The following is a 13,732-nucleotide window of genomic DNA, read 5'->3' on the forward strand; positions in this document are numbered from 1 at the left end:
TATGTGTATTCTGTTATTTTTCAGTACATACATTTTTAGGAAAAAATATTTATTTAACCCTATTAGTGATCACTGCATTTTGCTATGGAGTTTATCTTTGTATCTGTGTTATCTATATAGAAACAAACAAGTACCCTGAGGGCAAATGAACACCGACTGACCTGTTACCTACAGAGTCATCAAACATCAGGATTTTAGGCTCCTCTTTAACATTCACAGTACCGTATTCCTCCTGATAATTCCTGCAAGTCCGGTAATGGCGCCTCATGAAATGAAACTTGACCTAAAACATAAAATGGTGTAACAATCAGTTTAAGCAGAAACAACTACTATAGTAATTTGGTGGTCAGCAGTTTGAAGGAGTAATTGAATATACCTTGATTCAGGGTATATTAAATTATCCCCTTAGTCTCAATACTTATTTTCTGCCAAATGGGGACAAAAATCTTAATACTGTGTGCGCGACATCTAAAACAGTCCCTCATTCTAGAGCAGGAGATTGGGCCTCACACATGCATGAGTTCTGTGGGAGACCCCTCCACACCTCTGGAGTAAAGATGGGCAAACTCTGAAAATCTGATCTGCGGGTTTTCGGTTACAATCCACTCCATGCACGGAAATCTGCAAGCGAATTGGACGCTCCTAAATCCGGATTTCTCAGAATTGGCCGTCAGATTCCGACCGTGTGTATTTTGGGGAATTTGATGAGTAGCATTTAGCTGATACTCACCTCCTCACATGGACCTCTCGCCACCGGTCGCTTCTTCACCAAGGTATGTCCCTAACCCTTACCCTAAAAAATCATAATCTTAACCCCTAATACTAAAGCTACCCCTACCCTAAAAGACTAAACCCCTTACCCTAAAACCCCTTACCCTAATCCCCTACCCTTAAAAGCTTAACCCCTCACCGTAAAACCCCTCCCTCAAATCCCCTACCCCAAAAACCTAACCCCTTGCCCTAAAACCCCTACTCTGAACCCCCTACCAATACTATGAAATTAACCCTTAAATGAACTTACCTTGGCGAAGAGGCCGAGGGCGCAATGTCCAGTGGTGGAGAGGCTCCGGTGGAGGGTCCATCTATGCGGCCGAATGCTGGCGCAGACTTGGTCGCAGCAAGATAGCCACGACCAAATGTCCGATTCTGTTGCTTATGTAACAGCTGCTCCATTGCAATCTGAAACACACTCACCTTCTCATCCCCTGTACCCTATGTTTCCACTTACTCTTCCTTATAGATTGTAAGCTCCTTGGGATAGGGCCTCTTCTAACAATATATGGCAGGCCTATCCTACCTCTTCTAACACATGATCTCTGTTACATACGCCCATAATCATCTATTATCTCTAACTGTTCATGAAACGTCTGTAAATTACATATTACGAATTGAATGTATAACCTCTGTTCATTTAATGTAACCATATATTGTCATCATAACTCTGTGCAGAGGACATAATTAAAAAGAGGTAACTCTTAATGTATTACTTCCTGGTACACAATTTTATAAATAAATCAATATTGTCCTTCCCCTTATACTTGCTGTGAGTAGTAAGCGCACCAGCAGCACCAACCTTTCACTGATTTAACTTTATATGATTCATCACCACCACAACCACCACCAAACCTACGTCCACCTCTTCTTGCCCGGTCACGTCTATTTTCAAAACGTTTAATCAAACAACTAAAACTGGTATTACTATTAGACATGTTGTTATTGTTTGTTAACTTCACTTGTTACATAGTTACATAGTAGATGAGGTTGAAAAAAAGACATGCGTCCACCAAGTTCAACCTATGCAAAGTTTAGACGCCAGATACTTTATCCTATATCCGTACTTACAGTATATTGATCCAGAGGAAGGCAAACGAAAAACTCCAGTCATATCATTCAATGATATCTCATAAGGGGAAAAATAAATTCCATCCTGACGCCAAGAATTGGCAAACAGATTACACCCTGGATCAACATCCTTCGCATGTTTAATTATTTGGTATATCCCTGTATAGCTTTCCTTTCTAAAAACGTTTTTTTTTTTTTATAAATCTATTGTATCTGCTATCACAGTCTCCATGGGTAACAAATTACACATTTTAACTGCCCTTACTGTAAAGAAACCTTTCCTTTGTTGCTGGTGAAATTTCCTTTCCTCCAAACTTAAGGGATGACCCTGTGTCCTTTGTACTGCCCTTAGGATAAATAGTTATTTTGATACTGTAGCTCCTTGTACTGTCCAGGAATATATTTGTATATAATTATCATATCCCCTCGTAGACGCCGCTTTTCTAATGTAAATAAATCTAATTTAGCTAGCCTCTCCTCATAAGTTAGATTGTCCATCCCCTATATTAATTTGGTGGCTCTTCTCTGCACTCTCTCTAGTTCCATAATGTCTTTTCTAAGGAGTGGTGCCCAAAATTGTACTCTATATTCAAGGTGTGATCTTAGCAATGCTTTATAAATGGGCATAATTATGTTTACTTCCCATCCGTCCATTGCCCGTTTAATGCAAGATGAGACTTGTTTGCCTTTGCAGCTACTGCATGACTTTGGGCACTATTGCTAAGCCTGCTGTCTACAAGCACTTCTAAATCCTTCTCCATCAAGGATTCCCCTAATTGTCCCCCATTTCATTTGTAAGTCGCCTGTTTATTCTTGTTTCGCAAATGCATAACCTTACATTTATCTGTACTAAACCTCATCTGCCATTTACCTGCCCAAGTTTACAGTCTCTCCAAGTCCTTACACACACAGATATACACACACACACACACACACACACACACACACAGATACACACACACACACACACACACACACACACGAGCAGTGGAGAGCAGAGGCAGCGACGGATGTGAGTGACTGGGGGGAGGGGGGAGGAAAGGCATGCGATCCATGCTGGACAGGCAAATGTACAACTAACTCCCCCCCACCCCCCAGCACACCCCATACCTTCTCCTATCACCGGGGGCAGAAGGGGACGGGACAACGCGCAGCCACCAGCAGGCAGAGGAGCCAGGAGCGGGAAGGCAGACACACACACTCACCGTGTGCTCTGCACAAAGCGGAAGCCCCGCCCCCGGCTTCCTCTCTGCCTGCAGCCAATCCCCTGCGGCCTGGCCGGCATGAAGGAGGGATAATGGGAAGGGATAAATTGGAGGGATAATCGCGGCGCTCCTCTAGGCAAGCCGCGGCGCACCAGGGCGCCGCGGCGCACAGATTGGGAACCACTGGGCTGGGCCGCAAATATGTTCATTGTGGGCCGCGAGTTTGACATGCTTGCAGTATGTCATGTGTTGTTGTTCATCTGAGGTTGTATTTACCTAATTTTAAGACCTGCTAAGTAACAGATGATTGTTATTACGTCCTGATATGTAAAACCATAGAATTCAAAGAGGGTGTACTTTCTTTTTCACACCACTGTATGTACTTTTTTTTTTACAGGTTTTTGATTTTTTTTTTTTTTTTTTTTTTATGTTTTTCATTGCCCATTGACTGCTAATGTATTAATCTGTGCCTGTTTATGGTACAGATGAATACAGTGGGAGCCAATGCATTTTTTGACAAATGCATTTCTTCTATTGACTGTTTTATTTTCTATGTCTTTTTATTGTTTAGATTAAATTGATTTGAATTGTGATGGCTTGTTTTTTTCTTTTAACAGATTGGTTAGCGATTTTATTTAATGATGCATTTTGGTGGCTACTGGTTTTAATTAATGTGTTGCCTAGTGGTTGTATGAATTAATTGTTGTGTTGGTTATTGCTTTTAGGTATTACATTTATTTTTTGGCTTGTGGCATGATTTATGTAATTGATTGCATAGTGGTTTTAATTATTTTATTGAATGCCTAGTGGTTTTATTTTTTTAATTGATTGGCTAGTGGTTTTATTTAGTTAATTGCTTGGTTGGCTAGTGCTTTTAATTTTTGTTTATGAGTGTTTAGGTGCTTGTTGTATCTGTTTTAGTATTGTGTATTTTTGACATTCATGCTTTTGTATTAGTGTGACCATTGACTGCTATAGTAGCTAATCATGCCCGGTTCTGTCTGTGGTTAAGTTGTGAAACTTGGACCCTGAATGCAAAGATAATTCATAAGCTTCAGACAACTCAAATAAGAATGGAAAGGTTAATGCTGAGTATTACCCAAAGATACAGGAAAAATAATGAATGGGGTCGGAGGTAAACAAAAGTCTGTGACATCATCATATGGTTAAAAAAAATGTAAATGGCAGTGGTTCGAACACATCGCAAGAAGATATGACTATCTTTAGACAAATATAGTACTTTACTGTATTCTGGATATAAGGAGACCAAAACGACAACCAAAAGTAAGTAAGATGGGAGTATGAAATCAGAAAATTTGTTGGAGCAACGTGGAGAAGAGAGGCTTGCAACCACAGTACCTGGTCATTGGTGAGGGCTTCATCCAGCAGTGGATAGACAAGGGTTGAAGTTAATGATGAATATTATTAGGATGGCTTTTATTATCGTACACTATTACATAAAATTGATGCAAGCTATTTGATGTACTGCCACAAGGAGAAATATGTTTACAAATGACTTCTAGTGAACATTTTCTTCCGCTCTACCCTCAACTATACTTGTTTAGACTGTTTTATTATTCATTACAAACAAATGAATTGTCCAAAATGTGATCACATTTTTTGTTTTGTTCTAGCATTATATACCTAATTAAAAAGTTGGCTACAGTAGTACAAGTGTTCCATGGTTGGCCTCAAAAAAACATCATTTAATCAATAACTGTGCAAGTAGATCATTAGCGTTTCACGTTCTCTATACTTAACTTTATCATTTTTTATGACCAACTGACCTTTTTTTCACAGCATTTGCAACGGCCGGCGTGGTTTCGCATTTCAGCTTCTATGTCAGTGGCTCTTTCAGGTGCAGATCTTTCCTTCTTTTTTATTGGGCCGCGACAAAGGGGGCAATGTACTCCACTAGTTTTCATAGCTGTCAGAAAACATTTTCTGCAGAATCTGAAAATATGTACATTAAATTCAAAGCATAAAATCCCCCCCCCCCCCAAACAAGTATATATGATATTTAACATTAATTAAGTAATAATCCCCGAAGAACAGGGGATTATTGGCCAGTAATGCCCTGTTCTTTGGGGATTATTACTATTATAGGTTAAATAAAACACAGAACCCCAGGCCTGGGAAGGAGGAGCCACTAACCTCCAACAGCAGCTCTTTTTGGGAACCTCTCTGTCGTCTATTTAAGGTTAAATGTAGGCTTAGTTTTTTTTTTTTAATTTTTCATAAAAAAAGATACACTTTTGTAGTCATATTGATTTTTATCAGCATGATCTCCATGCTGCCAAATACAGAGGTCATTACACTCTCTGCTCATATTACTAGACCTCTCTGCAGCATTTGATACTGTGGATCACCCTCTTCTCCTTCACATTCTCCATAAACTTGGTATTCGTAACAAAGCTCTATCCTGGATCTCATCCTACCTCTCCCATCATACTTTCAGTGTCTCTTTGCTAACACTTCCTCTATCGATTTCTCTGTGGGGACACCCCAGGGCTCTGTTTCTCTGTACACACTCTCTCTAGGTGACCTAATCACATCTCTTGGGTTTAAATATCACATCTATGCTGATGACATACAAATTTACTTTTCTACCCCCTACCTTACACCTGCTGTACAGACTAAAGTTTCTGAATGTCTCTCGGCTATATCATCCTGGATGGCCCTCTGCCGACTTAAACTTAACATGGCAAAAACAGAGCTCCTCACACTTCCTCCCAAACCTGGCCCTATTTCCTCCTTCCACATTACTATTGGAAGTACTATCAGTCACCGAGTAGCCCAAGCCAACTGCCTAGGGGCCACATTCGACTCTTCCCTCACATTTTCTTCTCACTTTCAAAAGGTAGCAAAAAACTGTACTTTTTTTCCTCCGCAATATTACCAAGATACACCCTTTCCTCTGTTGCTCAACTGCAAAAACTCTGACACAGTCCCTCATTCTCTCCCATCTCGACTACTGTAACCTCCTGCTGTTCGGCCTTCCTGCCTCTCACCCGTCTCCCCTACAATCTATCCTAAATGCTGCTGCTGCTGCCAGAATCACTGTACTGTTTCAGAAATCTGTCTCAGTGTCTCCCCTGCTGAAATCCCTCTCCTGGCTTCCTATCAAATCCCGTATCACACACTCAATTCTCCTCCTCACTTTTAAAGCTTTACACCCTTCTGCCCCTCCTTACATCTCAGTCATAATTTCTCGCTATGCACCATGCCGACTCTTGCGGTCTGCTCAAGGATGTCTTCTCCCTACCCCTTTTGTATCTAAATCCCTTTCCCACCTTAAACCTTTCTCACTGACTGGCCCACACCTCTGGAATGCCCTTCCCCTCAATATCCAACTAGCATCCTCTCTATCCACATTTAAGACCCACCTCAAAACACACCTGCTTAAGGAAGCATATGAGTAGCTCCATGGTTGATAATTAACACCTCATAGATTCAACTTGGCCCCTTGCAGACGCACTTATAGAATGCCCTCCTACTGTCTCTGTACGTTCTTCCTACCAACAAATTAGATTGTAAGCTCTTTGGAGCACGGACTCCTTTTCCTAAATGTTACTTTTATGTCTGAAGCACTTCTTCCCTTCATATGTTATTTATATTATTTATTTATATGAATGTCAAGTATATTACTGCTGTGAAGCACTATGAACATTAGTGGTGCTATATAAATAAAGGCATACATACATACATAGTGGAAAACAAATAGGTAGCGCTATATCCCACAATAGGCTGGCAGCCTATGATATAACAATTTATATTTAAAACCAGAGACATAACATAAAACACAGACAAAGCTCAGTGCACATCCAGAAAAACTTATATACGGTACAGTGCCTAAATATACATGTATAAATAACTAATAAATAAAATGGTCTTTTAGTTTAACAACAAAAGACCATTTTATTTATTAGTTATTTATACATGTATATTTAGGCACTGTACCGTATATAAGTTTTTCTGGATGTGCACTGAGCTTTGTCTGTGTTTTATGTTATGTCTCTGGTTTTAAATATAAATTGCCATGCTCAGTAGCACTCCTCTGTGAAACTTATATGCTTATATATATGTTGTGGGTATTTTGGGGGTTCAATTTGAGCTTGTAGGTGTTCTGTATGTTTTATAATTCTTGTGCAGCTAGTCTTGGCTGTTTTGGAGGGTGGCAACCTCCTATCCAATTGAAGCTCACTCCCTCCCACATTTAAATGGTTAAAAGCTCACTCCATGGCATCTCCAACTATCAGGGGAACTTGCCTGCATGCAGTGTGATTGTGACAAATCTATTACAGAGTGCTTTTCCTGGTAATGTACAGGTTAATAAAAGCTTCAATCAGACTTAGAACTTTTGCAACTCATATTGACAGATTTATTATAAATCATTCTTCTTGGCAATGCACAGGTTATTAAGAATTTATATTAGTGTAGGGACCCTTGAACGTGGTCTGCCGTGAAGTTTGGCTCAAGGGCTTACAACAATTTGGCCAAAATGTTAAACTAAAAGACCATTTTATTTATTAGTTATTTATACATGTATATTTAGGCACTGTACCGTATATAAGTTTTTCTGGATGTGCACTGAGCTTTGTCTGTGTTTTATGTTATGTCTCTGGTTTTAAGCCTATGATATAACCCTGACCCCTAGTCAGGCAATGGAAGTGGAAAAAAGTTATATCTGTGGCGCTCTGCACTATTATATATTAAACAATTCTATTAAATAATAAGGATGTTATACAACCAGTATCACGGATATCGCCCGTCCATATAGATGCTCCACGTGATGTAGGTGAACATGTAAATATAAAAAAAAATCAAATCATAGCATAATACTGCTAAACAAATATACAAATATACAAACAACATACAACACTAGACAAACGCTGAGAACAACAGGTGACAAATTGCAAAAACATTTAATATGACATATCATAAATATCATTAAAATTACACAACCTGAGTTGGAGTTTCTTGCTAGAACCTATTATATGTTTTTTATGTGTAATTTTAATGATATTTATGATATGTCATATTAAATGTTTTTGTAATTTGTCACCTGTTGTTCTCAGCGTTTGTCTAGTGTTGTATGTTGTTTGTATATTTGTATATTTGTTTAGCAGTATTATGCTATGATTTGATTTTTTTTATATTTGCATCTTCACCTACATCACGTGGAGCATCTATATGGACGGCGATATCCGTGATACTGCTTGTATAACATCCTTATTATTTAATAGAATTGTTTAATATATAATAGTGCAGAGCGCCACAGATATACATACATACATACATAATCGTCTACATTTTTATGCTTTTACTGCACGTTTAGTAAAAATGAAATTTTACATACATACATCTCCCTCTACATACACACACAAACACACTCTCTGCAACCCCCCTGTATATATACAAACACTCTCCAGCCCCCCCCCCTCTACACCCACAAAACACACTCTGCAGCCTTCATCCACACACAACACACACTGAAGACACACACATTGCAGCCCCTCTCTACATCCACAAAACACACTGTAGACATACACACACACACACACACACACACACACACACACACCAACAAAACAGACTACTGCCGCCCCTACACTCACAAAATACACACCAGTTCCCCCCCTCTACACCCACAAACACACACTGCAGTCCCCATGTAAACCCACACACTACAGACAAACACACCAACAAAACAGACTCTGCTGCCCCTGTCTACACCCACAAAACACACACCAACAGAACACTCTGCTGCCCACAAAACACACACACACACACCTTTTTCCTCATTCTACTGTGCGGGCAGTGAGAGGGAGGAGTCAGTGCTGCCTCCTGTCCAATCACCTCCCCTGTCTGAGAGCTGCTCTCACTTAGGGGCCTCTTCACAAAGCAGTGATAAGTGTTTTTAAGTGAGATAAATGTCTTTATAGCGCGATCCTGCATGCTGCACGATTCACAAAGCAGTGAAAACACTGCAGTATCGTGCTTAAAAGGCATTTTTTCACCAAAACACAGTCCGTGATAAAAAAAAAAAAATCGTACGACCAGGCAAAAAAAGGCAAGGGTGTTTGGTGGCCCCATAGGGGTTCCATGGTGGTCCACGCGAGTGTCTGTGGGTCCTCGAGTGGTTCCCGCAGGTGACAAGAGGTCCTCGGTGGTCCCCACTGGCCTGCGGTACCAATCCTGTACACAACAGCCAATACTTTTAAATAAATACACCCCATTCCCCCCCCCCCACCCCCTACCTCTAACAGATTCAGTACAGTAATGGGCAAAATTACTATCATCCAGATATGGATAATAGTGCATTTGCCCATTTAAAATACAACATTAAGCAGCAGAAATAAGGTAAATAAAACTTGCCCTCACCCCTGCCAGGCTGCCGCGATGAAGGCCATCCTCATCACCGTCCATGTCCTCCTTAATCACCTTAGCGGTTAGTAACCGCTATAGTAATTAAGGGGTTAACCCACCCTCCCCCACTACCCACCCAGGAGGCCTAACCACCTTCCCCAGGAAACTACCCTCACCCTCCACCCATTCATTGGTTCAGTGGGTACATCATGCTCATGTAATATGGGCATGATTTACCACTCTAGCAAGAAATGGTGAAGGAATAAAAAAATAAAAAGGCCCCAAATACAACACATTACATAGAAAAATCAACACATTACTAATGCCAATAAAACAATTGTTTGGCACAGTGGGTACATCATGCCTGTAAGAGGACATGTGCAGAGGTACGCAATGGAGACTATTTTAAGGTGAAATTAAAATAAGGCTTTATTGCGCCTGTCCCTTTAAACACAGCAAAACATATGAAAAATAGTGAGCCAAACAAAACCTGCTCCACTTTGGAGTATATTTACACTTGCAGTCCAGTCCTCCTTAACTGCGTGGTTAGCCCAGCGATTCACATGCCCAAATCATAGAGACATATATATAGATAACAGTCTTATAAGAAAAGTCTTATCTGTCTCTTGGAGCTGTAGGGGAAGGCTTCTCTTTTCTCCTGGTGTCCACACCCTTGTGCGATAAGGCAATGTCAGGATCCAGGTATGGAAGTATTGTCCCCTGTGTCTTGCTGGCAGCGTGCAGTCTGCAGAACAAGACAGTGTCGTGTAAAGTCTTTCCTTGGTTCAGCCCCACGTCACGTGTGAGACTAAGGAATGCTCTGCTCTTTCTGCTTCCTGGGTCAGCTCAGCTCACGTGTGAGCTCAGGAAGAATCTCTCTTCCTGTCTCAGAGGCAGGCTTTTTCTGACATCTGTAATCAGCCAGGTGGTGTTGGTTAATTGTCCACCAGCAGTTAACCACCACACTGCTGGATTAGAGGCACATTTTTGAACAGGGATAAGTCCCCTGTTACAATGCCCATATAATATGGGCCTGATTTAACACTATGCCAGTCAATGGTCAACTTAAAAAAAAAAAAAAAAACAATATCCAATGCATTCAAAACAATCACAGAATAAACAACAATAAGCTTGCAAACACAACAACATTACCACCATTCAAATCAAATACCAATTAAACACCAGAATTAACAACTAAAAACAGAAACAAAACCATCAATAAATAAAAGAAAGCTCCAAATAAACACCATCAGTCAAAATTAAAATACCAAAAATAATCCACTATTAAAAAGCAAACACCAAAAACACCCCTGAAATAATCAATTGAAAACACCACCAAAAATGCCAGCATACAAATTCAAAACACAAAATAAATAGCATTAAAAAGAAAAAACAAAGTAAAAAAATTGGTTTGTTTTGTGGGGGGGGCACAGGATTGGTACCGCAGGCCTACGGGGATCCCCGAACACCTGTGGGGACCAGCCGAGGACCCCCAGATACCAGCGGGAACCATCCGGGAACCCCTGTGGGGCCCTCAGACACCTGCGGGGACCACCTGGAGGCTCTCGGACACCCACAAGGACCACCCGAGGGCCCGCGGACACCAACCGAGGGCCCCCGCAATTGCCTCCAATAAAGCTACTATTGTGCCTTAACCCCTTCATTGCCTTAGCGGCTAGCCGCTAAAATAATGAAGTTACTTTAATGTATTTTTTCCCCCTGCTGTTGTCAACGGTCACGTGACGCAGGAGATTTAAAAGCACAGGGGATAACGGTACCCCATAACGGGGCCTGTATCTCATGAAGTAGGGGGTCCCCGAGGCTGAAACCAATGCGGTCAGCTCAGGAGACCCCCTGCACATATACACTATTATTACAATCAATAATTGTACTGTACGATCACCTGTAAGAGCCGTGCATGGAGACGCAGCGTCTCCATGCAGCTCTTACAGGCTGCTTTTTTTTCTATCAGCTATCGTGCTGTAAAACTTATAGCACAACAGCAGGGGGGTGGGGGGCGAAACAGGTTGCACGATACTGCAGTTTTGTGATCAGACTTAAAAAAATGCCCTTCACCTGTTAGTGAATCCCGCGTTTGGCTTCATTTCTTTAAGCATGATTTAAAACTCAGAATCGGACGCAACAGGAATCATTTTATCACAGCTTTGTGAATTGTCCCCTTATTGTGTATGAGAAGTCAAAGCTGATTGGCTGAAAAACTTGGCAAGATGTCAAAAATTCCGGGCCATTACTAAATGGAAACCAAATAGAGAGCAGGGGTTTCAATAATGCCTGGAATTTGCCTATAATAGATATTAACATGTTTGCTGGTATTCAAAAATATATAAATCTTGGATGGCCTCCGGAGTAAGGCTTATCCCATAGGCAATAAAGTTTCTCTCCGAAAACTATTCCTTTCTAAGAAAAAATGGGAAATTTAGTACAATCATAAATAAAAAAATTAAAATGCTAAATCCGTGCCTAATGAATCGAGCGGTACACCCCTGGGGAAAACATGAAAAACAAAAATAGACCCATGAAGAGGAGTCCAGACATCTCCAAAAAGAGGGCACTCCAGGATATATGCAACAAAAAAAATTGTGCAGAACACAAACAATAAAAACTATTCAAAATACACAAAAGGATTATAAGTAGAGACCCTGTAATAACTAATAATATACACACAATAATGTTAAAAATGAATGCCAGAGAGCCACAAATCCTGAAGGGTGTGTAGCACCTGTTACTCTCCCCCCTCCCCCCCCCCCCTCAGGAGATCAGGCCCCTACATGGGTATTTCTCTTGTACTGTAGCTCACCTGCTGGTTACAGGAGGTCTGAGTTGCTCTGCAGATGTTGTGTGGGAGCAACAGCAGGGCAGGCTTTTCCTCCTAGGGTGCAGCGCCTCCATCCCATGAGGATCCTGCTAAAAGCAGGATGGTCCCCACAGGCAATTCTCCTTTACAATGACCACACATTATTGCTGGTACAACGGCATCTTTATTTGGCTTACAGCATGGCATCCTCCACTTCTCCTTGGAGCATACCCCAGGGGTTGAGGCCCCAAAAGTCCCTCCTCAGCTCCTTTATCCTCTTGCAGGGAAAAGGGTATCACACCATACCACAGCTAACACACATCATTTTGGTGGAGTGTCAGTTTTTATACCCAGGAGAAAGGGCTTGTAACCCCGCCCCATAACAGGGCAGGTCCAGGTACTGACAGGCATCACACAATTTACATGTGACCCAGTCATATCTCCCCCCCCCCCCTCCTGGTATGACACTCCAACTGCCGGTTTAGGTCTGCCCCTGGATATGGCAACATAGTACCCATGCAGGCTGCAACTGCAGGCTAAGGCCTGCACAGGAGTTTAACCCCAACACTGCCTGTTCCTATCAGGACTTACAGTGTTGAGGCCAGTGGAAGGCTATAGCCAGTGGCACTAGGCTACAGGTGTATACAAGGAGACCCTCAGGAGATATCAATCAGTGTACCCAGGTACAAGAAAGGTAACCTTCACAAAAGGGCAAAAGAGAACAGCACAGAAAAACACATATCACTCAGCAAAAAGTAAGCCAGTAGGCTTATTATTAGTCATTAAGGGGGCTCTACTTGTGATCCTTTGTATATTTGTCATTTTTTTTTAATTGTTTGTGTGTTCTCCTGTATTTCTGTATTAATAAATTTGTTATATATGTAACGGACTTTCTGAGCTGACCTGACCCACCCAATCTCATATTGGCCCCTGTGGTCTAACCAGTCCCCATTACAGTGTAGTGTCTGGTGGTGCACCTGTTGGCAACAGGACTCCTGAGTCTCCCGCATGATGTTGTGTGGGGATTGCCAACCCAGACAGGCAGCTGAGGTAGTGTGCATGAATCCTACCTATATCCAGTGCAGCGCCTCCACCTCATCAGGATCCCAGCGTCCGCTTGTGGATGGTCCTGGTGAGGAACTCCTCTGTGGTGCCTTCCTCTGTGTAATCACTCCACACTTACACACGAGGGTATGATTGAACAAGGTCATCTTTATTGAAGTGAGGTGGGCCAGCTGCACCTCACAGCGGTTGTGCTTAGCCGCTCATGCTCACTGCACTTCCCTTTGAAAGGTATCTCTTCCCAATCTGGTGGATTCCCTATCTCCCCTCAGGGAGATATTCCCTGTGCCAGGTCCCTGGTATGTCTAGTTAGCCGCCTCCTCCCAAGTCTGTACTCAGACTTGCTCCTTGCTTCAACATCTACAACCAACTCTAACTTTTGAGCAGTGCTGTGCCTTATGTATCCTCTGGGGGCAGGCACAACTCTGACATCACTAAT

The 13,732-nt window shown here is 41.7% G+C and overlaps 1 protein-coding gene across 1 annotated transcript in view; it reads right to left on the bottom strand.

The window, feature by feature from the left end:
• The window catches only part of LOC142486048 (E3 ubiquitin-protein ligase RNF138-like), a 61,282-nt gene that overhangs the window by 45,886 nt on the left and 1,664 nt on the right, over positions 1–13,732 (bottom strand). Inside the window, exons 3-4 of the mRNA XM_075584714.1 lie at positions 4,835–5,000; positions 162–283 (exon numbers count right to left, since the gene is read on the bottom strand). Of these exons, the coding sequence (XP_075440829.1) occupies positions 162–283; positions 4,835–5,000 (288 nt within the window). The remainder of the gene's footprint in view (positions 1–161; positions 284–4,834; positions 5,001–13,732) is intronic.

The sequence above is a fragment of the Ascaphus truei genome, chromosome 2, assembly GCF_040206685.1.
Source record: "Ascaphus truei isolate aAscTru1 chromosome 2, aAscTru1.hap1, whole genome shotgun sequence".
NCBI classification, from domain to species: Eukaryota; Metazoa; Chordata; class Amphibia; order Anura; family Ascaphidae; genus Ascaphus; species Ascaphus truei.